The 27172-nt window shown below is 44.5% G+C and overlaps 1 protein-coding gene across 2 annotated transcripts in view; it reads right to left on the bottom strand.

Annotated features, from left to right (window-relative positions):
• CYTH1 (cytohesin 1) overlaps positions 1 to 27172 on the bottom strand; it is a 79778-nt gene that overhangs the window by 40653 nt on the left and 11953 nt on the right. The window contains exon 1 of one of the 2 annotated variants that reach the window (XM_027518295.1): positions 1281 to 1401. The exons of the other annotated variant lie outside the window; for it this stretch is intronic. Coding sequence (XP_027374096.1) covers positions 1281 to 1308 — 28 coding nt within the window. The 5' untranslated portion in view covers positions 1309 to 1401. Of the gene's footprint in view, positions 1 to 1280; positions 1402 to 27172 lie in introns of those variants that run through there. 2 annotated transcript variants of the gene reach the window in all.

The raw sequence follows: 27172 nt of genomic DNA, 5'->3' as shown, positions 1-27172 counted from the left end.
AGCTTAATATTTATTTCTGACTTATTCATATCATCCAATACCAGCTACAAACCAGTATACATTTTGCTTTTTGTCTTAAAGGCACTAAAACATGGCCATCTGGGACTTTCCTGGTGGCCCAAGTGAATAAGAATCTGCCTGTCAGTGCAGGAAACCTGGGTTCAATCCCTGGTCTGGGAAGATTCCACGTGCTGCTGAGCACCTCAGCCCATGCACCACAACTATCGAAGCCTGCATGCTCTAGGGCCTCCAGCCCCAACTGATGAGCCCCCGTATCGCAACTACTGAAGACCGTGCGCCTAGAGCCAGCACGTCGCAACCACCGAGCCTGCGTGCTGCAACAACTGGAGCCTGCACGCTTAGAGCCTGTGCTCCACAGCAGGAGCAGCCACCTCGAGGAGACGCCCGTGCACCGACGCTAGAGCACAGACCCCGCTTGCCGCAACTAGAGAAAGCCCATGTGCAGCAACGAAGACGCAGGGCAGCCATTAATAAATAAATAAAACGTAGTAGTGTGTACGTGTCAAAAAAAATCAAACACAAAACAAAAAATACATGGCCATCTGATGAAAGTATCACAATAAAACATACACAGACCCACACACAAAACTTCAAGACACTGGAGAGCCCTGACCTAGGGTGCTTTAAAGCCAGTTCTTCTGCAAAAGCTTTTGGGATTTAGAATCCACAAAACTTGTCACCCCTTTACTCTTAGCTTCACTGTTTACAGTGTGGGTGTGGAGAAGACAAAGGAAGTTCCCCAGACCCTGCAAGGCTTCAGTCCTTACTTACCTAATACCAAAAGAGGAAGATCAAACAACTACGGATTCCCTCTGTTACATTTTTATTTAATAAAAAGTTATTATTCATCCTGAACCTCACGGTTATTATTCATCCTCAGGTACTTTCAAACCTGGTCTCTAACATCTTTCCTTTTTTAGTGTCACACTGGTGTACACGCAACTTTCAGCGCTTCTAAGACTGTTATTCACTCAGGAAGTCAGACGCCATCGCCAAGTAGGAGGGCAAATGCCACCAAGACGCACCCAGGGCGGATCCCCAACAAGAGGCAGAGTGGGGGTGGGGGCTGGGGGACACTTTCAGTTTAAAAACACAGTCTCTCTCTCTCTCTCTCTCACACACACACACAAGCAAGAGCCTTTCAGTTGGTACTCCTCAAGGGGCTGTAAAACTGTCGTCACACAACACATGTCGTCACACATTGATCAAAAGAGATACCTAAACCTCACCCCACACACCCAGACCAGGCCTGGACTCACCATCCTCTTCTTCGGTTTTAAGGACCATCTTTTCTGTCACAGCAGGACCCTGAAGGCTGCCGGGGTGTGTACTCCTGGGAGGCCGGGTGGGGCGGGAATACCTGTGGGCTGTCCAACGCTGGGACAGCTCAGAGCTGCTTCCTGGACTGCCGGGGAACTCCCTGGCAGCTCTCCTGGACCAATCAGCCTCCATCCACAGAAGCGTCACTCCCAGTTCACTGCCACCACCCAGTTCCTGAAGTCAAGCTCAAGGAGCTCCCCAGAGGTTAACCACCTCCTCCCTGGAAGCAGTCTGAGGCTGGAGTCCAGTGAGGAACAGTGGCACTTCTGGTCTCAGACTCAACCCAAAGCAATAGACAGGGCTGGCGTTTCTCTCTTCACTTCCCAAGCACTTGCTTAGAACAAAATGACTTAAAAACACTGGGTTGTCTCACAGTGAGGTAACAGCGCACTTCCCAAGAGCGTGACTAAGAGATCATAATCATTACAGTATGTTATGAAGTCACAGGATAAAAATAGGAGGCAGATTTTAGAGGCAAAAAAAAAAACAACCAAACCCTAAAACAACTAAGGGCATCATTCCCATATAAGTTCAACTTCATCCCCATTCTATGTTCTAATATATTGCACCAAACTGTTCTTTTCTGCATATTCTTAATATATTCATGACACGTTTATTGTTGAAATTAGATTATAGTAGTTGGGGGGGCCCTTAATCCTATCACTCAGGGATAACCACTGATGACATTTCAGTATATGTTCTTAATATTCGTCCAGATTTTTGTTTTCTATATTATATTCTCATTCTCTCTTACATATTTAACTCTTTATATATATATATATATATATATATATATATATATATCTCTCTCTCAACATCTATATCTCTCATTACAGCTGCCATATTTACTACATATAATAACCACATATACTATATAATGAAATATATTTATCCTTCTCTTAAGATATATTCACCTCAAGAGATAAGTATACAGATGGTCCGTGACTTTCAATGATTGACTTTTTTTGTGGCCATGCTGTGGGGCATAAGGGATCTTAGTTCCCCAACCAGGGATCAAGCCTGTGCCTGTGCAGTGGAAGCACAGACCCCAAACCACTGGACTGCTCGAGAAGTCTCACAACGGTTGACTTACGACTTTTCAATTTTATTATGGCGGGAAAGTGATACACAGTCAGTAGAAACTATACTCTGAATGTTGCTCTTTTCTGGGTTAGCAATACGTGGTCCGATCCGTTCCTGTGTTGCTGGGCAGTGGCAGCGAGCACAGCCCCCAGTCAGCACACTGTCACGAAGGGGAACAACCGACACTCTTACAACCACCCTGGACGCAGACAACTGTTGTTTCTTCTCACTGTGTCAGTACAGTGCTCAAGTCGTTACAGCAGACAGTCGACACAGGTTGTGTGTTCCGTGGTTTGGCCCCACTGTAGGCTGCTTTACTGCTCTGAGCACATCTAAGGTAGGCTGTGCTAAGCTGTGCTGTTCAGTTTGGGTGTATTACATACACGTTGACCTATGACATTTTCAACTTATGATGTGTTTATCAGGATGTAACCTGAAAGAAAGCTTCCGTGAATATTCACATAATGTTCTGGGCAAAGTCTTTTTCTCAGCCTAACACCCACATCAGTCGCAATCCCAAGGACACAGACACACACTCAGACTGGGAGTGTAGACAGAAGAGAGGGCGGTCTAGAAAAGTGAGGGCAGGGTCTGGGGAGACCACAGGGAGAGACGCGGCCCCAGGGCCAGTGCGAGGGGGTGGCCCTGAGCAGGCCAGGCCTGCCGGGCGGTGGAGTGGAGGGGACCCCTGACCTCAGCTGGCTGGTGGGGAGTATCCCCCAGCCCGCCAGCCTCCTGGACAATCCAAAGGGCCAGAGGGCTGGGGAGAGTACAGAGTGGAGCTGGGAGGGCACAAACCCTTACTGACCAGACCACACAACTCCCAAGGCCAGGAGCCAGCCCTGAAGTCCTCAGTCCCGTAATCACCACAGTGTCAGGACCCTCTTCCTGGGACCCTGTGCCTCTCCAGGCTCATCTCTCACCACCATGCCTAGTTTGTTCTCTAAGCAAAAGACACACATCACATAAAGCAAGTAGTACCTAGGGTTTAAAACAGAAAACCACAGTTTCCTGCCCTGCTCCCCTCTCCCCCACCTAAAATCACGCTCCACAGATGTAGGTCTCTCGGCTATTTCTTCTGCTCATCACCTCCCTGTTGTGAAATAACTAGTTACACCACTTGTTCTCGAGTTTTCAACTCTAGACATCAACTGCCTGCCACGTAAGATGAAAACTCGGCTTCTGCTGCCACACCTCAGCCACATGCACGTGCACACACACACACCCCTGCACACACGCACACACCCCTCACACACACACCCCTGGTATAATCAGGCAAACATTTTTGGTAAAATCAGTATTTAGTATTCCCATAAATACTGCTCAAAACCTAGCTACATGATGTACTATGATTAAAATAACCACATAACGGCATTAAGTGGCCTTTTTGTTTCTCTCAGTGCCAAACTCTCTACCATGCTATGAAGTCGTCAATATGGTCAACCCTGTGCAGTGGTCTGTCTTCTGAGACGGCCTCCAGAAACCTCCACGCTTCTGCTCAGCCTAGTCTTGCGGTTCTGAGGCCCAAGTTCTGGGGACCACTCTGTGCGCTCCCTCTGCTGCTTCCCACCACTGCTCCTGAGTCTGATTCAATTTTTTTTTTTTTTTTTTTCCTTTCTGGGGATTACTCCCTCATTTTGGTGGAGCACATCCTCTCACAACTAACAGAGGGGCTGTGAAGGAGCAGGCTTTCATCACCGGGGCTGTGAATTTTGCGCGTCTCCTCTCTTACACCTGGCACTTTGGCTGGGTGTGGCACTCTGAGTGAAGCTTAATTCCCTCAGCGCGGTGGAGGTGCTCCCTCGCTGTTCCCTCTTCCGGTGCTGCTGTTGGCAGTGGTGCCACTCTGGTGCCCAAACTTTTGTATGTGACACTTTCCCCTCTCAGGAAGCTTTCAGGACCTTCTCTCTATGCAGACTGTTATTAAATTTCATATGTTAGCCATCGGGTAGAACCTATGCCTGAAATCTTATACTCTAACAATTAAATTTGTCCTTTTTTCCCCCCCAGTTCTTCTATTTTGACATTTTTATTAGCAACTGGACCTCTCTTGTGGATCCTTTAATTATTCTTACCTATTCACTCCTACTTTTCCTCTTCTTTTTGAGCTGCTTTCTAGGAAATATTCTTTCAATGGACCAAATGTTTGTGTCCCCTCATGCACAACGTGATGGTATTTGGAAATGGAGCCTCTGGGAGGTGATCAGGTCATGACAGTGGAGCCACCTGAATGGAATTAGTGCCCTTATATGAAGTGGCCAGAGAGTTAGCTAGCTCTCTTTCTGCCATGTGAGGACAGAGCAGGAGTGTAGCTCTCTATAAACCAGGAAGGAGGCCCTCACCAAGAGTCCAATCCACCCAGCACTGAGATCTTAGACCTTCAGCCTCTACAACTGTGAGAAACAAACATCTGTTGTTTAAGCCACCCATCCTGTGCTACTTTGTTACAACAGCCTGAACTAAGACAATTCTCTGCTTTATCTTCCAATCTTTCTATTTGAATGTTCTATTTCTGGTATTTGTTGTTTGGTCACTAAGTCATGCTAGACTCTTTGCCACTCCGTGGACTATAGCCTGCCAAGCTTCACTGTCCATGGGATTTTCCAGGCAAAAATACTGGAGTGGGTTGCCATTTCCTTCTCCAGGGGATCTTCTGGACCAAGGACTGAATCTGTGTCTCCTGCATTGCAGGCAGATTCTTTACCACTGAGCCATCTGGGAAACCTATTTATTTTATTTTTAATCTGCAAGAACTCACTCTTAATCTCTGAATGTATCTTTTTGATAGCATCCGATTCTTATTTCATTAATATAATTTCTGAGACTCTTAAGTATACAGTTTTAAAGTTTTCTTCTATATCTTCCCTGACCTGTTTCCTCTAATTTCTTTTCTTCTGTTTACTTTGTTCTATTCATGTTCAGGGATTTTCCTTAAATGTCTAGTAAACAGAGGCTATTTCTTCATATTTAAGAGAGAGGCACTGACAATCTGATTAAAAACTGTGTAGTAGCTATGGCCTGTTGAGTGGTGAGTGTCTTTGTAAAATAATAAAGCAATTAACACGTACAGACCCCACATGTAGGGCTCTGGAGGTTCTTGTCTTGAGCAGTGACCTAAAGACAAGATCTCCAATACAGCTGGCCAGCAGCACCTGGGCAGGTAAGTAGAGAGAGAGAAAGGGAAAGGAGCTCCTAAGTAAGTACACAGACTTTCACTCAGTCCCCTTACAGCCTGATCTCCATGTTTTACCAAAGGGAAAGAGAAATCGCCTTGCTACAGGAGATGGAAAAGAACTGGGTGTCTTAACTTCCTGTCATGACTTCAGACCCACCCTCTGGTTTCTAGCGTCATTCCATATCTCCAATCTCAGAGGAATTTCTGAGATTTGAAGATATGTCATTTCGTTTCATGATGACCTCCTTCTTTGCAACTTAGATCTTTCCTCATAAGCTGCCAATAGGAAGGGATTGGAGAACACAATCATGCACGTGTCCAAAAACCCACAGAAGTGTATCTGTAAGGTGACGTAGAAAGTGACAAAGAACTCAACTTTCTACAGACAGAAACCCACAGTTGCCTAGAAATATTGCAAAGCTCTTTTGAAAGTTACTCTACTTCTTGGGCTTCCCTGGTGGCTCAGACGGTAGAGAGTCTGCCTACAGTGCAGGAGACCTTGGTTTGATCCCTGAGTCGGGAAGATACCCTGGAGAAGGAAATGACAACCCACTCTAGTATTCTTGCCTAGAAAATCCCATGGATGAAGGAGCCTGGCAGGCTAAACAGTCCATGGGGTCGCAAAGAGTTGGACACAACTGAGCGACTTCACTTTCTTTCTACTTCTTGGGTTACCTGAAAAATATGGATTTGTACTGTTTTTCCTCATACACATGAACAGCACCAAATCACCAAAGTACAAAAACAAAAAGGCCTGAGAACAAAGGATTTACTAGGCATGTGTTGCAGAGAATGCAAATAAAAAACTCCTGGATGCACACTTAACTTGCACCTCACCACTGTTACCTGCCCATACTTTGTAAGGTGGAATTTTTAGCAGTTTTATCATCAACAGTAAAAATCAATTAGATATTTTTCAAAAGCCCTAAACCATGTCCTTTCCCTTTGCCTTACTTACACAATCTGAATTTCAATTTTTTCCAAGAAGAGTCATTAACTTTTGCAAGAAAAAAAAGAGAAAGGTGTAATTCTTCAGAGTCTGTTCTTAATTTCCATGGGAAGAAAAATCACTATCAATGCCATAAAATGCCATAAACTGGGGTGGCGGGGGGGGGCCCATGTGGTTTTGAGTTTCTAAGCAATTTTCCTTGAGAAGTGGGTCGACACATCACCAGGTGCTCAATGAGGACCCTCGTGCTGGGGGATCTGCACCTGGATCCAGTCCTCCAGGAACAGGTGAGGGCAGCCCTGTCCCTGAGAGAAGCTCAGGTAAATGATTAGCGCCCCCCAGCGGTGATGGAATGATGCCCCATAGGACTCACACCTGTCGTCACCATCACACTCAGAAAAGTGGTTCTGTGTGCTTCAGAAAACATGTGCTTGACCTATTCGTGATGTTAAACAGAAACATCTTCCTCCACAGAGACAGAGAAGCAATAGCATGACTCACAAATGAGAAAGCAGTATACTATATTTGATGCTGAGGAATTCCCTGGCAGTCCAGTGGTTAGGGCTCTGTGTGCTTCTACTGCAGGGGGGATGGGTTAGACCTCTGGTTGGGGAACTAAGATCCCACATGACTCACAGTGCAGCAAAAAAAAAAAAAAATTAAACTTGATGTTGAGATAAACATTGAACTACGTCTGAAAACAGTTGTTACAGCTTTAAATGTCCTTTAAAATAAAGTCAAAATTACTAGGTGTGATAAATTCGAACTGTGCTGCCCTCTGCTGGTTACATGATAAGATTGTTAAAAGGTTTACAATTAGCCATTTTTGCAAATACATTACCTTTTGAATGTATACAGAAGAAAGTCATGTTCTACCTAGTATGTAGGGCATGCTCTGGTGATATTCCACTGTTCTCATTTCCTGAAAGGTTTTCGTTATATGAAAATTGGCTTGCCACTGTGATTAATTTATGGGAATAGGTGATGGCCAATGGGAATTTACGTTATACAGGCAGACACAGATAATAACAATATTCACTAGCATGCTAGAAAGTAGCGGGTGCTATGGGGGAAAGAAGGATCCAGGAGTGTGCGCGTAGGGTGCAGTAATCATTAAAGTACTAAACACGGGGCTTCCCTGGTGGCTCAATGGTAAAGAATCCACCTGCCAATGCAGGAGACACGGGTTCCATCCCTGAATCAGGAAGATCCCACATGCTGCGGCGCAACTAAGCCCATCTGCCACAGTTATGAAGCTTGGGCTCTAGAGCCCGGGAACTGCTACTGCTGAGCCCAGGCACTGCAGCTACTGAAGCCTGAGCCTGTAGAACTTGTGCGTTGCAACAAGAGAAGCCACTGCAAGAAGCCACCCTCACACTGCAACAAGGAGTAGCCCCCCATTTGCCGCAACTAGACAAAAGCCCATGCAGCAAAGCAGACCCAACACAGCCCCCCCAAAAAAGTATTAAATGTGGTGGTCAGAACAGGCATCACAGAGGTGAAATCTGAACCTCTGTGATTCCCCCAAGCCGAAACAAAAACACTGGACACAGGCTTTTGGGGTCCAAAATTCTGCAGTGTGTGAGGTGCATTCTGCAGTGTGTGAACCTCCTGCTTCCTGTTCCCCACCGCATGGACTAATGAAATTAACCAGGCACTGTGTGCATGACTAGATTCCCAAGGCTGTTTCCCCATGAACAGACCTGAGCTCGGGGACCCAGAGCCACTGTGGTGGCTGAACCTCCCACTTCCTGTGTCCTCAGGAGAAGTCTCATCCCCTGGTAATGTTCTAGCCATGTTCTAGCTGGCGTTCACAAAGCTGGTGCTCGTTATTTGAAAAACGTACGTGCTAAGTTGCTGTTGTTCAGTCACTAAGTTGTGTCTGACTCCTTGCAACCCCATGGACTCAGCATGCCAGGCCTCCTCCCTGTCCCTCAATATTTCCCAGAGTTTGCCAAGTTCATGTCCACTGAGTCAGTGATGCCATCCAACCATTTCATCCTCTGCCCCCCTCTTCACCTTTTGCCTTCAATCTTTCCCAGCATCAAGGTCTTTTCCAATGAGTCAACTTGTTCACATTAGGTGGCCAAAGTACTGGAGCTTCAGCTTCACCATCAGTCCTTCCAAGGAGCATTGAAGGCTGAGTACTCTGCATTCCCTCAAAAAAGACTTGGGTCTCTACTGTGTGGTTCAGTTTGAACTGTGTTGAGTGCCACACTAGCTGGGTGCTGGGCTCCAGAGGTGATGAGAGCACAGGTCTCTGGAGGCCCCAGGTGGTGGCAGAGGTCACCTGAAACCACCACCTGGGCTGCTCAGGATTAGGACGTGAGGGTCGGGGACTCCAAGCTCTTGGAGAAAAAACACCAAAAATGAGTCCCTGGGGGCAGCAAGAAGAATGGGGGTGTGAGCAGTCCAAAAAAGAAGAGTGACTTTTGAGAAAATCCACGATCTTAGTGGCAATATCTGGCATTTAGGAGATCAGGTGACTCAAATACTGCCTTGGGGTCACAATCTTGAAGAGAAAAGTAGAGGTGACCTTTATGGGTGACCGGGCACTGTCTGGGAGAGGAAGGGCATTTTAGATACAGAACTGCCCAGCACAAGAGGCCCTTCAAGACGTGGTCCTGCCTGTCTCCCCCCGTGTCTGCTGTCACCGCGACAGAACCCCTCCACCCACAGAGACCTACCTGCATTTCTGTCATTCGCATAGTGATCATTCATCCTTCCAAGACTATGGGCCTCAAACTTAACTTCCCTCCACTGAACAAACCCTCAGTCCAATTACCTTACTCTTCTTGAAAATGATTTTATACCCAAAGTCACAGAATGACATTTGTATTGGTGGGGCTGCACATTCTCTTTCCAGCCAGGAAACCTACCTGGTAAGAAGTCTGCAGGAAAAAGAGACCTGAGAAATGCAGACTCAAAGATAAAACAATGCAGAATTCCAAACATGAACCAGGTTCATGGTGCTGCTGGACAGCCTGAGGTTTGTCACTCTGACTGAAGGGACACATGCTACTGCACCATAACCAAGCAGGTAACCTTCAAAAGCTGCATTAGTTTCCAAAGAGACACAGAGGTATTTTCACAGAAATACAGAATTTCTTGGGCATCAAAACAACCTGCAGGAGACCAGGCAGCACCCCAACCGCCACCATCCCCCTTCCACGAAGGACGCTGAAGACACGGGAGAGCTGAGGAGCCACGTAACCATGGGTGCCGACACCAAGCCCAGGGGGCCCTCCCAGAGTGCTCCCTCAGCCCGATGGACACACGCTCGGGGCACAGGGACCAGACACCCCCAGCGAAGTAGTCATCAACTGTGAATTCCCTGAACTCTGAGACTACCTAGAACACAGCCCCTCTCCACTGAGGTTAGCTTAAGAAACACAAATATGAACCAGTAAGAAACTTTTCCTAAGGGCTGAGTTTATGTCTTTGTATTTTTATCAATCGGAATCACCATTCTGAGTTTTTTCTAACACACAAAAGAGGATGATCTCACTGAAGACAGAAAATACCATACTTACTGTCTCCCAGTGTTTAAATTATAGAAGGGGAGTGGGGAGGAAGATGCAGAACATGTAAAATACAAAAATAAAAGTACTTGTTTTTTTTACTGCCTATATCACAAAGTTAAATTTAATATATGTTTTTCTGCAAGTTTTTTTTTCATAGAGATTTTCCTATGTCAGGGCCTATAAATCTACCTCAAGTTTTTAAATTGGTACATCCCACAGTAAAATCTGCACTAATTCTATACTTTGATTTTGTACTGGTGAATCTCTGTTTCCAATACTCTGCCATCACAAGCTATGTGAAATCGACATTGTTTTTTATCTATTTTTCTGAACCTGCAGAAGAGATTCGGAAACTGAATTCCAGAGTCAACAAGTATGGGCAGCTAACTTTTTATTTTGAAACATGTTAGATCTGCAGAAAAACTATACAAACATGGACTTGCCATGTGGCCTCCATTCTCATCAACACAATACTGACAGGCAACCTGGTAAACCTACTGGAACCGCCTCAGTTTCCTCAGTGAGGTCCTTTTCTTCCAGTCCAGGACCCAATCCAGGAGACCCCACTGCAATTAGTCTGATCACGAACGTTCCCAGTCTCAGGGTTATGACCTTTTCACTTCACAGAGTAGTGCTGGGTTGTTTTGTAGAATGTTCCCCAATTTGGATTTGCCCACAGTTTTCTTCTGATGCAACTGAGGTTGTGTATTTTTGGCAAGAATTACACAGAAAATGTGGAGAAGGAAATGGCAACCCATTCCAGTATTCTTGCCTGGAAAACCCCACGGACAGAGGAGCCTGGTGGGCTACAGTCCATGGAGTCACAAAAGAGTCGGACACGACTGAGCGACTAAACACCACCACAGAAAATTAGGCTGTCCTTGATGCATGACATCAGGGTCCACGATGTTGATTAGCCTTTTACTAGTGATGCCAACCTTGAACATCTGGTAGAGGTGAGTCCACCAGGTTTCTGTTTTTGTGGCTGCTTGTCCCTCTGTGATTCCTAAGAATCTTGTTGGGAGATGCTCTGGGAGGATGTGGGTATCTGTTCCTCGCCATCTTTTATCATGCCCTAATTTTGGGGTCAGCAGCCAGGTGCTTCTTCAAGTTGGCTCCTGTGTCTTCCAACTCGTCCCCACCATTCTCTGAGCACTTCTTCACTTCCTGCCATCACAAGACTTTCCAAGCAGGCTCGCTTTGTATTTTTCCCTACCCAGCCCCGGAATCACCCATTTCCCCAAGGATCACAGGTTCCTTTTAATGGAGAATGGTATTTAGAAACCAAGCTCTGGGCATAGGATGTACTCTATAAACATTTTAAACTGGGACAGACATTACCAAACTGCCTTCTGAAATCAGGCACAAAATGCCCCCCCAAACACTACGAGAATGTCGGCTTCTCCACAATCTCACCAGCGCTCTTTCACGTTCTGGTAATCTGCTGGTCGTTGTAGTTCCCGTTTCCCTGTCTATTAGGATTATTGGCTGGCTGTGCTTCTTCTCTGAATCGTTTATATCCTTTGTCCTATTTTTCTACTGTTGTTTGTCTTTTTACTGGTTTGCAGGTGCTCTTCATATATTTTGGATAGCAATCTTTGCTCGTAAGTGCTGCAAATATTTTCTCCAACTATACTGCCTGTTTTACTTTTTTATGAAAGCTTTTGTCACACAAAAAAGAATATAAATAATACATTTATATATATTAAGTTGGTTCATACGATGTCATGTCTGTTGATTGCTTTTTTATGACTTCTAAGTTTCTGTGACCTGCTTAGGAAGTAGTGTTCCTTTCTCAATAAAATTAGAAAAATATTCACTTAAAAATTACATATATGTGCATATATGTATATATTTGTGTGTTTATATTTGTCATTTTATACTTAAAGAAATAAAACAAAAAACTCCAGATGGGTTACAGGTCTAAGTGTATATATATAAATAAGGGACACTTTGGCCTAATCCATCTGGAGTTCTTTTGGTTTGATTTTTCAAGTGTAGAATGACAAAGGGAATCTAAGTATTTTCTGGGTAATCAACTGTCATCACCGTTCACTGAAACGCACACCCTTTCCCCAGTGATCTAAAATGTGATATGATCCCTACAAGGGAGTGACCGACAGTGCAGGCCCAGGAGTCAGCTGCTTGGGTTACAGTCCTGGCTCGACTGCCCACTAGCTACTTTGTTACTCTCTCTTTGACTTTTAGTTTTCTCATCCAAGACATGGAGAAAAATTTCCCACTTCATTGGGTTACTGTAAAAATGCTTAAAATAATGAGGACACCTATTAAACACTTAATACACATTGTGTTAGTCGCTCAGTCGTGTCCGACTCTTTGCGACTCCATGGACTGTAGCCCGCCAGGATCCTCTGTCCATGGGATTTTCCAGGCAAGAATACTGGAGTGGGTTGCCATTTCCTTCTCCAGGGGATCTTCCCAACCCAGGAATCAAACCTAGGTCTCCTGAATTGCAGGCAGATTCTTCACTATAAATTTGGATGCAAACATCAGTGTGTCTAGCCAGTGCTGTCCAAAAAACACATAATATGAGCCAAATATGTATTTTAACATTTTCTAGCAGCCACAGGAAACAGGGGCTTCCCTGGTGGCTCAGCTGGTAAAGAATCTGCCTGCAATGCGGGAGACCTGGGTTCCATTCCTGGGTTGAGAAGATCCCCTAGAGAAGGGAACGGCTATTCACTCCAGTATTCTGGCCTGGAGAATTTCATGGACTCTATAGTCCATGGGATCACAAAGAGTCAGACACAACTGAGCAACTTTCACTTACACTTACTTACTTATACAGTAAACAACTAAAAGATAAATGGTAAAAAATAACCTTAATAATAAGTTTTATTTAACCCAATATATCTAAAACATTATCATTTCTACATATGATCGATATAATAAATATTCTGCCTTTTTTTTTGTACTAAGGTTTCAAAATCCTGGATTTGTTTTATGCTTAGAACATATTTCAAGAACTCAATAGTGGTTACCACGTGAGACAGTGCAGGGGTAGACTAGTTCATGACTTAGTTGTATAATATACTGTCACAACAATATGACACATATACCTACAGGAAAAGCACTGAAAGAACTGAACAGCTATCCATGACTGAAAAAAATCTTTTGACAAACTAGAAACAGGATGAATTGTTTTTTCAACACAATAAAAGGTATTTACAACTCATAGTAAATGTTATAGTTTGTGGGGAAATGCTGAAAGCTTTTCCCTTAAGATGGGGAAGACATGAAGGGTGTCCACACTCAGCAACTTCACTGGTACTGTGCTGGAGGGTTTTCTAACTCAATCTTCTCGGTCAGGAAGCCCCAGCAGAAATGGGCCCAAATGCCCCAGCCAATGAAATGGGGCAAGAAAAAGGGCAGAAAGATTGTAAAGAAGGAAAAAAAAAAAAAAAAAAGAAATGATTATCTTACTAGTGGATTGACTATCCACATAGAAAAGGTTTAAAAAAAAACAAACCCTAAACTGTTAGAATCATTCACAGAGGTTGACAAGATTGCTGGTTACAAAGACAACATATAAAAGCACAAATTAAATTGTTTAGTTTCTAAGTCCTGCCCAACTCTTTTGCGACCCCCTGGACTGTAGCCCGCCAGGTGTCCTCTGTCCGTGGGATCTCCCAGGCAAGAACACTGGAGTGGGTTGCCATTTCCTTCTCCAGGGGATCTTCCAACCCAGGGGTTGAACCCACGTCCCCTGCATTGGCAGGTGGGTCCTTTACCATGAGCCACCAGGAAAGCCCAAACATTTAACACTTGGTGATAAATCAGTTCAACAATGTGTAAGAGTTTAATGGAAAAAAGTTCTAAAATTGTGGTGAAAACCTTGACAGAGGACCTAAATCCATGGAGAGAGAAAGCACACTCAGGACCCGGCACGCTCAGCTGTCACTGTTCCCAGAGGACCGAGAGGTTCCATGTACATCTGTCACTGCGAAGCACGATCCCGGTAGGTTTTTACTTCTCTGTTTTGGGGGTTATAAGATGGGTGCTTCTGGCATGGGACAGACCATCAGAACAGAATACGAGCCCAGAAACCCTTGTAGATACAAACATTTGACATGTAACAGAGCTGGAAAAAAAAATCACAGACTGAGTTTCCTATAAATGCTGCTGGCAATCCATCATTCACATGAATGCCAGGAAATATGAACGTGAACGGTCACAGTGGCACTTGCAGCAATAACCCCCAATGGAAACCACCTAAATGTCCAGTGAGAGTGGAGCAGACTTTTTTTAATAGTGGCATATTCAAAAGATAAAACGTTTTGTATGTTTGTGAAATTGAATATAACTACATGAAACAACATGAATAAATCTCACAGGCAGAATGATAAGCAAAAAAAAAAAGAAAGTAAAGTAAAAGTCTTCAAAATCAGAAGAAAATTTTACTAGAAGAATTTTATACCAAGTCCAAAAAGTGTTAAAGACAGACCAAGAGAACACAGACCTCCCACATACCCTTTCGAAGGAAACTTCTAGAGAATGTACTTAAGGTAAATCAAAAACAGGAAAGACACAGGCCAAGGAAAAGGTGATTCAACAGAGAGGTAATCCCAAATGACTCTGGGGGGAAGTGGAAACCAAGGCCAGATAGCAGACCCAAGAGCAACTGACCTAGATTTGAGCAGAAAAATGATAGGCACAGGCCAGGGGGAACAACTGACTGAGGCACTTAAGCAGACAAAACACATCACAGATAAGCTTACGGCACAGCTGCTGTATTTTAGAAAACAACTGATAATTTCAAAGACAACTGGGCAAAGGGAAAAGCTAAGGCAATTAACAGCTCCAGGAAAAACAAAGAGTGGTACCAAGAAGACAGAATGACTGCAGAATACTACGTGGCTTGGCAATGTCGTGCCCAACAGAAAGTCTGCAGAGCAGGTCTGAAACTGGCCATCGAGAAGCAAGAAAAGAATATTGTTAAACAGCTTTAAAAATTCAAAATGGCTACCCCTTAGGAGGAGGATCTCAAGGTGGTGCGGGGAACTGCTGCTTTGCATTTTATTGTTTTTAGTTCTGTAACACAGTTTTCTTTTTTTCAAGATGGCAAATGTCTGTATTCGAAATTTACAAGACCAATTCTTCAAAGTCCAGTGCTGAGCGTCCTCCCATGACCCTTTCACCGTCACCTGCTACACCACACACACAGCAAACAAGCTGAAGCTGTTGGCTCAGACTGATGGTAAGTGTGGCTCAGACGGTAAAGCGTCTGCAATGCAGGAGCCCAGGTTCCATCCCTGGGTCGGGAAGATCCCCTGGAGAAGGACATGGCAACTCACGCCAGTACTCTTGCCTGGAAAATCCCATGGTAGGGTACAGTCCATGGGGTCACAGAGTCGGACACGACTGAGTGACTTCACTTTCACTTTTCACTTCCCCTCTAAACATTTTATGACTCTGTGAACTAAGATTCCCCTTCTCAAAGATGAAAAGCGTCTGCTGAACCAGCATCCTAAGGTCTCAGGTAATCACAGACCAATCATGTTAGGGTTCCATCAGCTCAATGCGATATTCATCACCCACTGGATGATGAATGGATGGGTTCAACGCTGTCCTGGATCAAAAGGAAAACATTTATGGATCAAACAAGCCAAAGGTTTTGTAGGGGACAATGGTGACTAAGCTATCAGGCAAGTTCATTCTTTCACTGTAATACATGAAAAGCACTAGCCATTGAAGATAAATTCAATTGATATTTCCAGAAATGATCTTTCTGATACTTTTACTACTTAGGGGAATATGAACAATGTCAGGGAGAATGATCAAATTAGTTCACTGGGTGTACTGTGCACTTTTAAACCAAATTCAATTAGTAGTTTTAGAAAAAGTGGCCAGCCTTCAACAAATATGAAAGCAAGCGTCACTGTGGTGTGAAATCCACATGAGTATGAGGCAAAGCCCTCTGACAGCTCAGAGTGAGGACAGGTGGGCTGGGGAGCCAAGCGTTCGCCCGCCCGCTCCTTCTTGCCTCAGACATCAACTCTGATGCACAAGTGCTGCATATTCTCTTCCTGTTTCCTTCCCTCCCTTTCTGACTTACTAATTATACATCACCCCTTTTCTTCGTAAAACCACAAGATGGACGTTATAAAATCGGTGCACTCCACCCATCCTTTTACTCAGCTGACAGAGTGCAAAGTGAACCCGTGGAAAGGCGCCAGGGCCCTGCTGATGAAGCCACCACGTGAGAGAAACAGGAGGAGACAGACGACGCTCACCCTGCGTCACAGGGCAGGGCAGAGAAGGCGGAAGGCAGTGCCACACACACGGCCAGTCCCAACTTCTTCTTGGTGCCCATCACTGATTCTAAAAACAAACTAAGCGGAAACCATGGTTTTGTCTAAAATCTAATCTCCTTGTTTTAGAAGACAGGTGGTTTCAGTGAAATACAAAACAAATAAGAAAACTCTAATAATCTATTCTTGAAGGGGCATTTCTTCAAGATTTTCTTCAAGCTCTTAAACCACTGTTCTGAGGTCTATTTTCCCTATAAAAAGAAAAAAGCAAACCTCCTTTCCAGTCTCAAAAATATTCCTACCAGGTGTGGAGGCAGGACTGTTTACAGAAGCTACCATCACCCAGAGTGACGTCAGCGGCTCAAACCACAAAATCTTTCTCAGCCTGTTCCCTCTGGGTCCACCTGAGAAGGGACAGCTGATCAGGTGCCCATAATGGGGAAAGCACGGGATACAAGGTCACAGTGAGGGCGACACAGGGAGCTGGAGTCACATCCCAGGAGCAATGCCAGGGGTCTCCACTCACGTGGCAGCAAGCAGAGCGCTTTAGACCATGTTTGGAGGTGGAATGGACAGCACCATTAAGAAACTGTGCAAAATGAGAGAAAGGGAGGAATCGGGGTTGATTTCTCAACACGCAGTTTGCACACCACGTGGGTGGACATGCTGCTTCCTAGAATGGGGACATCTGGGGGTTCTTCTGTGCCACACCAAGCACAAGGCCCCCTTTAGACATCTCAGTGAGAAGGGAAGAGAAATGAGGCAGTGAGCCATCTAAGCCTGAAGCTTAGAGGGGAGAAAGAAGGCTAGCAATACAGTCAGTCCTCCTAATTCAAGCATCCTAGAAAGGCTCCTAGAAAAGTCACTGTTAACCCTCAACTGCCAAATACTGAACCCAGATCCCAGGGGAATACAGGGCTAGGTTCCTGTGAGGCCCTGACCCCAGTTCCTTCATGGCCCAATATGTGAGCATGTTTTAGGACACCTCACTGACAATGAACTCCTACCTGAAGGAGGCTCACCGAACACACGTGTTCTCGGTGGGTACATCACAGCTTCTTGCACTTGGAAACACCAGACAGCACTTCCGCACTGTGTGGGGGGCCATTTTAAACAGAGAAATCACCAACAGAGAGATACCAAAAACATCGCACTAAGCAGAGTGGATCCAGGGCCCCTGCTTTCCACCTGAGTACTGAAACAGAAGGCAGAAGGTCCTGGAAGCCTGCGGTCCCAAACATTCAAAAGATCCGACTAGGGGTTAGAAAGAGAAAGAAACCTGACCTACTTTACAAATTTGCAACCTGTTCCCCAATGCCTGGCATCAGGGGGATGCCTTCTCTTCACAAAGCCTGGTGGTTTGATCTCCAGTTTCCTCTTCCTTTCTCTATTTCCAGCAGTTCAGAACATGGCAGGAAAAGAAGAGACTGTTATTCATTGCTCGCTCTCTCTCTCTCTCACTGGAAAGGAAAGAGCTTTATCATTCGCATTTCATAAACTTCCACAGAAATCACCTTTGAAACGTATCTAATTGGAGGAGAACATCATCAGTTGGGCTTCCCTGGTGGCTCAGAGGTTAAAGCATCTGCCTCCAATGCAGGAGACCAGGGTTCGATCCCTGGGTTGGGAAGATCCCCTGGAGAAGGAAATGGTAACCCACTCCAGTATTCTTGCCTGCAGAATCCCATGGACAGAGAAGCCTGGTAGGCTACAGTCTGAGACACGACTGAGCGACTTCACCTTCACCTTATCATCAATTAACTGGCTTGGGATTATCAGGACAAATAATGTTGTCAGTGGTTAAGACAATGACTGACTGATAACGATGCAAAAGCATATCAGTGAGTTTGTTAACACCAACCAAGTAAATGGAGGTAATGTCCCAAATGTCTTATCACAAAGTGATGGTACACATTGAATCCTATATTGAAAATGTAAAATGTCTAGTTAAACACAAAACTAAAGGATATTCTGTAGAGTACAAAGCTTCTTGTTTAGTAAAAGACAGTCCGGCCAAAAAAGTCACATATGATCCTGGTTGGGAAACAAGACATCCAAGAGATACATCAAGAAAAAGAGTACACGCAGGGGTTACCCAGTCTCCCCAAAGTTTCCTCCTCCTTCCAGAAGCCTCCAGGCATGAACCTGAGGGACTGGGTGATGAGTCACCAGGAGCATGAGGACATGGGGACCAAGCCTCTCATCCCAACCCACAGGCTGACAGACTGCAAACAAAAGCTCAGAGCACTGCTGGCAGCCCTTGTTTCTCACCTGGAGTTTACACAATGACTCGAGGGAATCCTACACAGCACAACCATTAAAGTAAGCAGTACTAACAATCAGGACAGAAAACAGTACATAATAAGGTACTAAGTGGACTAAACCACCAGCTCACCATGTTGCAATTATGAAAGGACCAATTTCCCAGCTCTAAGTTAAATTACTTTTAACTCCCACCATCTAACTCATCTGGGGACATAACTCACTGATTCTTTAGAATAATCTTTAATTAATACCTTAATTCCAAAGTAGAAAACTTTCTTCCTGGTAGTTCAAATGCCAAAACCCCTAAACAACAGAATTGTTCTAAAAAGATTTTACAGAATAATTCCTTTAAAAATAAATATTAACCCCCACTCCCCTCTTTTTAAAAGATTTGCACTTTGAGTGGCAGTGGCACAAGCAATTCAGTGGGTGGCAAAGGCCTGACTGGTGACTTGAGAGGGCGCCCATCCTCTGGCTGCACTGGAAAAGGAATAAAGTGACCATCAAAGGCGTGTCCACGTTGTATTTGTCTCACAAACATCATGGACAAAAGCCACTAGCTACCAGGAAGCAGCTTACCTAGATACACAGAGCAACTCTGCAAAGCACGCACAAGATAAAGAGCCCCTTCCTGAGGGCTGCCCCGCCCCCACTCTGCCTCCGCTGTGCTCTCAGGTGCATTTGCCCACCTCCAAGAATTTATACCTAGAAATTGTTGTGTGAAGCCTTCTCTTCCAATTTTAAGGAAGCACAGAATTGTGTACAAGAACAGGAAAAAATACTTTCATTTACTTTGTGATTGCTTCAAGTTTTATTGTCACTGTTTTTTCTAGGAAAATCCAGTATTTTTTGATTGATGCAAAATGATAACATATTAAAACATACTTTAACTGATTTGCATATTATACTTACATTAAATAAAAGCTGTTCTGAGACATTTTAAACTAGTTACATACTATTTATACATACCATTCCTTACATATAATACCATTTTACATATAATAAAACATTTTTTAGGAGAAAAGTAAAACCCGACCATACAACCCAGCCGTTCCATCCATGGATATTAATCTAACAGAAATGAAACATGTCCACACAATGACTTTTCACGACGGCTCACGGCAGCTTTGTTCACAATGGCCTCAAACCAGAAACAAGGCACACGATCAGGCCAGGTGACCGGATAAATACAGACAGGGGAACACCACTCAGCAGTAAAGAGGAAAGACGGACATCCCAGCGATGACCTCGGTCGCTTCACGCTGAGGGAGGGCCACAGTAGAGAATGCATTGTATGACTCCATTTATACAAAACTCTGGGGGACGTAAACTAACCTGTAGGGACACAAAGACCCAGGCTGCCTAGGGTGGAGGGGGGGGTGGGCTGCAGATGAACTTGAAAACCTTTTTAGAGAAATGTTCTGTATCTTGACTGTGATGGCAGTTTCAACGGTGTATAAATCTGCCAAATATATCTCATCAGACTGTACTTCAAATGGATACAGTTTACTGTATGTAAATTATACCTCGATAGTTTTTTTAAAAACTACAGTAACGGGTAACCAGAAAAGTTTTTAGCAAAAAAGATAAAAGGAAATGAATGTGTTTATTATCACTAAGTAAGATGTTTCAACATCACCTTTGGTATCCTAGCATCTGTGGCGGCCCTACCAAGCCCTCCAGTGTGTGCTGATGACAGCCATCACTTCTCTCTCCAGGCTCCCGCTGTGTGTTGCCCCCTGACTGATGTACATAGAGCATCTCACTGGACCTTTCACGATGACCTGCAAGGCAGGTGAGACTGAGTCTTTACCCCAAGTCTGTGCCCCTGAGAGAAGACAAGATAATTTGCCCAAGCCACAAGGTGGCCTTGGGCCAAAGGGTAAAAATTAAGGCTGACAGATGAAAGATCCATGACGATGCATTTGCTCTTTTTCTTTTTATTGGCCATGCCATGCGGCTTGTGGGATCTTAGTTCCCCAATCAGGGATCAAACCCAGAACCTTGACAGTGAAGGCACAGAGTCCTAACCACTGGACTGCCAGGGAATTCCCAGTCAGTGCACTTTGGAAAGAGTAGTAAGAGATAAAATTATCAAGCCAAGTTTAAGCTTCTTTCCACCAGAAAGTCCCTAAACAGGCACTGTTCTCCCTATCCTCACATAAAAGGATTCTAAAACCTATCTGTTCAGGATTAAATCGTGCTTTGTGTAGACTCACTTTCAAAAGTCTTTAACACAATTTGTGGATGCAGATGTCTTATAAAAAGGCCTTGTCAGTTGCAAGGGGACACATGAGTGCTGAAAAGTCAGGAACACAAAGTTCAACTGCTGACCTGTGTCCAATAAACACAGGGTGGGAAGCAGATGAGTTCTCACCCTTACTTAACTCTTAAGAAACCTTTATCTGAACTCCACATACAGTTGGATGAAACATACACTATCCAGAAAAACCAGCTCCTTTTCTTGCTTAAAGGTCAAAGTTCTCCTTCCATCTAGAATGCCAGGTCCCTGAGATTTCACGTCTAAATCCCAAGACTCATAGAGTGCCCAGCTTCTAGTTTGTCCTCAATAAATATCTGTTGACTAAATTAACAAGAAATGACCTGGGAAAGAAGCTGCTATAAATCCCATTCTGATTTATATGAACACTAGGCCGAGGTCTTAGAATAAAGCTACCCTACTAACACTGAGAAGAGACAGAAAATATTTAAAAATTACATTAAAAAATAATTCAATGTTTAGAAGGATAAATTAACAAATATCATCATATACTAGTATGAAATGTAAATGTGACAGAACTTTCTGGAAAATCACTTGGCAGTACATATCAAGAGACTAAAAAATAGTTTTTAGTCACTGACCTAGTGATTTCACTTACAGAAGTCTAGCCTAAGGAAACAATTAGAAATGTTGGCAAAGCTTTACCAACAATGATGTTACAGGGTTAACTTGTTACAGAACAGAGAGGAAACTTCTAAATGACCAACAAGAAAGGACAAGTAATCAAATCATGGTGCAATCATATTATACAGCTTGGGGCAGAGTCAGGCCACCATGGGGCCTGAGCATCCTTGCACATACTCTGTCACAGCTGGTTGGCCAAGGAGGCCAAGTGTGACCAGGTGGCTCCCAGGGGAGGGCTGGCCTGTCTGCTGCGGAAGATGCTAAGCCCTCAGCACCTGGTTCCTCAGCTGCAGACTAACCCAATTCGAGCGTGGCCATCATCTGGGCTTATCCTGTCACCCCATGGACCTTGGTCGGGGAAGCAGCACGTCCAGCCTGGGTTCCGGTTTCCGCTGGGCTCCACGTGACAAACTGTCTGACCCAGTGAGGCCTGCTCCCTGCCTCCAGCCCCCACGGAGCCGTGGGGAGACAGCCAGCTGCCAGCACCCCCTCTGAAGTCTTGTTTCTCCTGACGTCCCTGTGAGGATGGGGTCCTTCCTCGGCAGATGCCATCAAAAAACTCATCCATATATACATTTTAAGGGCAGAGAAAAATGTTCATTTTTCTTTAAAAAGCTACAAAACATTTTACAGAACGACTAGAACTAATTTTTAAACTTTTTGTTGTTATCATTGTTGTAAATAAAATCCACATATTAATCCCCGAGCTTCAGTTGATCTAGCAATTTCAAATTTCTCCTTATCAAATTTTATACTTCACTTTTTTCCCAGCTGTTTTATGTAACTTACTTTCACATGCATTGTCTTATTTGACCTTGCAACAACTCTGCAGGGCAGGTAGAAAAGATACCATTGTCTACATTTTCAGGGGACTTGGTGATGCCAAGTGACCTGCCCAAGATCAAAGGGCCCTTAGAGACAGTACCAGACCCAGAAGCCAGGCTCCATGCCCAGTGCTCTTTCTACCAAGCCACCTGCTCAGCACTATATGACCCGGCTGCTGAACTGTGATCAATGGAATGGATGCCCTCCTCCTCCTCTCTGCTAATCCACTTCCCTTCAAGGTGGGAACTTTTCTGGACAGCTGCTCTGTCTTCTATTTCACTGCTTTCCGCTCTTTTATATTTTCCTTCTGCTTGCTTTGATTTCATTTTCTCTTTTTTGCTAGTCTCTTAAGGTGGAAGCTGAGGTTTAAGCTTATTTTTTAAATCCTACATTTTCCAAGAAGGACTTAAGGTTGGTGGACATGTAGAAATATACGTTAAAAAAAAAAAAAAGACTGAAAGGAAACTACACCAAAATGTTTGTGTTGATGGGTCCACAGGAGTTCATTACACTCTTCCATCCACTTCTGTGTGTGTTTTAAAATTTTCCACGTTAACTTTTCAAAGCTTGTCCAAGTGCTACAGTAAGAAGGACATTACAATTACAGCCAGCCTATCCACCAACGCCTGAGGAGAGGCTGAGAGCCACTCGGAAGCTGCTCTGGCAGGTGACTGGGCCTCAGCCCTTCTGCAGGCCTCACATGCCTGGCAATCCACGTCCCGAGAGAGAGAAGGGAAGGCTCTTTTCAGGTCACTTCCTCTGCTGTACAGATCAGGACTCCAGGATGGCGCCTGGCCAGCAGCTGCCCAGCAACTGAGCAACACACAGGGAAGGTATCTAAAAGGAGCAAAAACTAAAACCATACAGACACTTGAGGAAGCTGAAGCGGGGAGGCAGATGAACTTGGTAGCTATTATAAAGGAGTAAAAATAAAACCCAAGCTTGGTTATTTTTTGCTTCTTTGATCCGTGGAGCCTTTTCTTATGGACCTCTGCTTGAAAGCTCAAAACCCTCTAAGGGGAATTCTGAATGGCCTAAAGCAAAACCACATCAATTAGATGGTTACAGTTGGAAAAAAATACATTTAACACTCAGTCAACCCTTCCTATAATCCTGGACACAAATCCCCACACCGTCATTTCAAACAAACACATGCAATGAAGAGAACCATCTCTAACCCAAGACAGGAGCAAGCAACATGACCCCAAAGAGAGCAGCACAAGCTTCCCAAGAACTGGTCTTCTACATCTGGGCTCCTGAATTCAGGTGCTTTGAAAATACATGTGTGCACGTGTGTGTGTGTCTGTACTCATTCACTCATCCCTGGATCCTACCCTGGAGGATCCTGGTTCACAAGCCATGGCTAGAGCAGGGCCGCAGAGTAAACTGCTTTTTGAAATGACACATGAGATTCTGTAGATAAGCCAGGTATGGGAAGCACTATTCTACCCTCTGTTTACTAGATTCCCAGCTTCAGGTGGGCAGGTCAACAAGCCACTTTTTAAGCTTCAGTCTGACCCCTGCAGGAGCGCCAAGTACACATTCTTCCTCTCGTGGTCTCTGATATGGGAGATCCCCTGACCTTTGCAACCAAGGGGTTCTGAGGTTCTTATTTTCTCCAAGCTGCACACCTCCAAGAGCAATTCAGTCTCACAAGGGCTGTTTTCTTCACTTCTGCTGCACAGGCAGGAATCGGGGATGATGTGCAACATATCTTTGTGTGGAAATCAACTGACCTTGGAGGTAACACAGAGAACTAAAATCACGCAAACTTCCTAGAGTCTCATCAGTTCAGTTCAGTCACTCAGTCGTGTCCGACTCTTTGTGACCCCATGAATCGCAGCAAGCCAGGCCTCCCTGTCCATCACCAACTCCCGGAGTTTACCCAAACTCATGTCCATCGAGTCAGTGATGCCAGCCAGCCATCTCATCCTCTGTTGTCCCCTTCTCCTCCTGCCCCCAATCCCTCCCAGCATCAGGGTCTTTCCAATGACTCAACTTATCTCATGAGGTGGCCAAAGTATTGGAGTTTCAGCTTCAGCATCAGTCCTTCCAATGAACACCCAGGACTGATCTCATTTAGGATGGACTGGTTGGATGTCCTTGAAGTCCAAGGGACTCTCAAGAGTCTTCTCCAACCTCATAGAACCCTTTAAAAGTCAAAAGTGACTTTTAACTATAGGCTTTTCTCTATCATCACATTTTACTAGAACAATAAGTTGCTGTGCTGTGCTGAGTCGCTCAGCCGTGTCTGACTCTTTGTGACCTCATGGACTGTAGTCCGCCAAGCTCCTCTGTCCAAGGGGATTCTCCAGGCAAGAATACTGGAGTGGATTGCCATGCCCTCCTCCAGGGGATCTACCCAATCCAGGGATCAAACCCAGGTCTCCCACACTGTAGGTAGATTCTTTACGATCTGAGCTACCAGGTAAGTTCAAAAATACTGGAGTGGGTAGCCTATCCCTTCTTCAGGGGAACTTTCGGACCCAGGAATTGAACTGGGGTCTCCTGCATCACAGGTGGATTCTTTACCAGCTGAGCTACCCAGGAAGTCCATAAAGATATGTTACTTCTATAATTTTTTAAAGTAGAAATTGAAATTCCTCTTTTTAAAAAGTTGTACATATACATATTTATGTTTGAGAAAATGAAAGATAAACAAGATCCAAAAACGGAAAGAACAGTAGTATTTAGCCAAAAATTCAGTTCCATAGGAGATTAAACCAAATGAGCCTTTAACATCAATTTGTGAAAGAGTGTCACACCTCGCCTGCTTCCTCTGCACAAGATGCCCATCATGCGACATGAAGAACAAAAGCAGGTGTCTGGAAAAATAATCACCAATGTCATGTCAAGATCTTCTACAACAAGGAACTCCTTTTTCCTAACAAGCTCCTTGTTCAGGGATGTTTTCATTACCTGAAACCAAAAAAAGAAAAAAATTCTCTTTGCTACCAAATTAAGTATCAACACAAAAACATTCAAGAATAGGCAGCAACAACCGAAGACATTCTCTGTTCTAGCAATCTGATGACAAACAGGGCTGCTAAGTAGCACAAACAGGTCACCCAGGTCAGAGTTTGCTGCTGCTCTGTACGTGTGCTACCTCTGAAAGAGGAATGCTCTTCCAGGACGAGAAATGCTTAAAGCAATTAGAAAAAGTCCGACAACACTGTAGTCCTTTCTATCCATATGGAACATCTCCTCAAGAAGAAAGAGGTCCCGCCTCACAAGAAACAGCCAAGGAATAAAATAGCTAGGGTGATCTGTTCTGCAGAACAGACCCCAAATCTGTGGATCTGGTAAATTCCATGGTGAAGGGGAATTAACATTGCAGATGGAATTAAGGTTGCTAATCAGCTGACCTACTGAAGACAGTAGGGAAAACCACTAGACCATTCAGGTATCAGATCAGTCGCTCAGTCGTGTCCGACTCTTTGCGACCCCATGAATCGCAGCACACCAGGCCTCCCTGTCCATCACCAACTCCCGGAGTTCACTCAGACTCATGTCCATCGAATCAGTGATGCCATCCAGCCATCTCATCCTCTGTCATCCCCTTCTCCTCCTGCCCACAATCCCTCCCAGCATCAGAGTCTTTTCCAATGAGTCAACTCTTCGCGTGAGGTGGCCAAAGTACTGGAGTTGCAGCTTTAGCATCATTCCTTCCAAAGAAATCCCAGGGCTGATCTCCTTCAGAATGGACTGGTTGGATCTCCTTGCAGTTCAAGGGACTCTCCAACACCATAGTTCAAAAGCATCAATTCTTCGGCGCTCAGCCTTCTTCACAGTCCAAGTGACCTAAATCAAATACCTTATGATTATACAGTGGAAGTGAGAAATAGATTTAAGGGCCTAGATCTGACAGATAGAGTGCCTGATGAACTATGGACGGAGGTTTGTGACACTGTACGGGAGACAGAGATCAAGACCATCCCCAAGAAAAAGAAATGCAAAAAAGCAAAATGGCTGTCTGGGGAGGCCTTACAAATAGCTGTGAAAAGAAGAGAAGCGAAAAGCAAAGGAGAAAAGGAAAGATATAAGCATCTGAATGCAGAGTTCCAAAGAATAGCAAGGAGAGAAAAGAAAGCCTTCCTCAGCGATCAATGCAAAGAAATAGAGGAAAACAACAGAATGGGAAAGACTAGAGATCTCTTGAAGAAAATTCGAGATACCATGGGAACATTTCATGCAAAGATGGGCTCGATAAAGGACAGAAATGGTATGGACCTAACAGAAGCAGAAGATATTAAGAAGACATGGCAAGAATACACAGAAGAACTGTACAAAAAAGATCTTCACGACCAAGATAATCATGATGGTATGATCACTCACCTAGAGCCAGACATCCTGGAATGTGAAGTCAAGTGGGCCTTAGAAAGCATCACTACGAACAAAGCTAGTGGAGGTGATGGAATTCCAGTTGAGCTATTTCAAATCCTGAAAGATGATGCTGTGAAAGTGCTGCACTCAATATGCCAGCAAATTTGGAAAACTCAGCAGTGGCCACAGGACTGGAAAAGGTCAGTTTTCATTCCAATCCCAAAGAAAGGCAATGCCAAAGAATGCTCAAACTACCGCACAATTGCACTCATCTCACATGCTAGTAAAGTCATGCTCAAAATTCTCCAAGCCAGGCTTCAGCAATATGTGAACCGTGAACTTCCTGATGTTCAAGCTGGTTTTAGAAAAGGCAGAGGAACCAGAGATCAAATTGCCAACATCCACTGGACCATCGAAAAAGCAAGAGAGTTCCAGAAAAACATCTATTTCTGCTTAATTGACTATGCTAAAGCCTTTGACTGTGTGGATCACAATAAACTGTGGAAAATT

The sequence above is a fragment of the Bos indicus x Bos taurus genome, chromosome 19 (assembly GCF_003369695.1).
Source record: "Bos indicus x Bos taurus breed Angus x Brahman F1 hybrid chromosome 19, Bos_hybrid_MaternalHap_v2.0, whole genome shotgun sequence".
NCBI classification, from domain to species: domain Eukaryota; kingdom Metazoa; phylum Chordata; class Mammalia; order Artiodactyla; family Bovidae; genus Bos; species Bos indicus x Bos taurus.
This window is presented reverse-complemented; position numbering and strand designations above follow the sequence as displayed.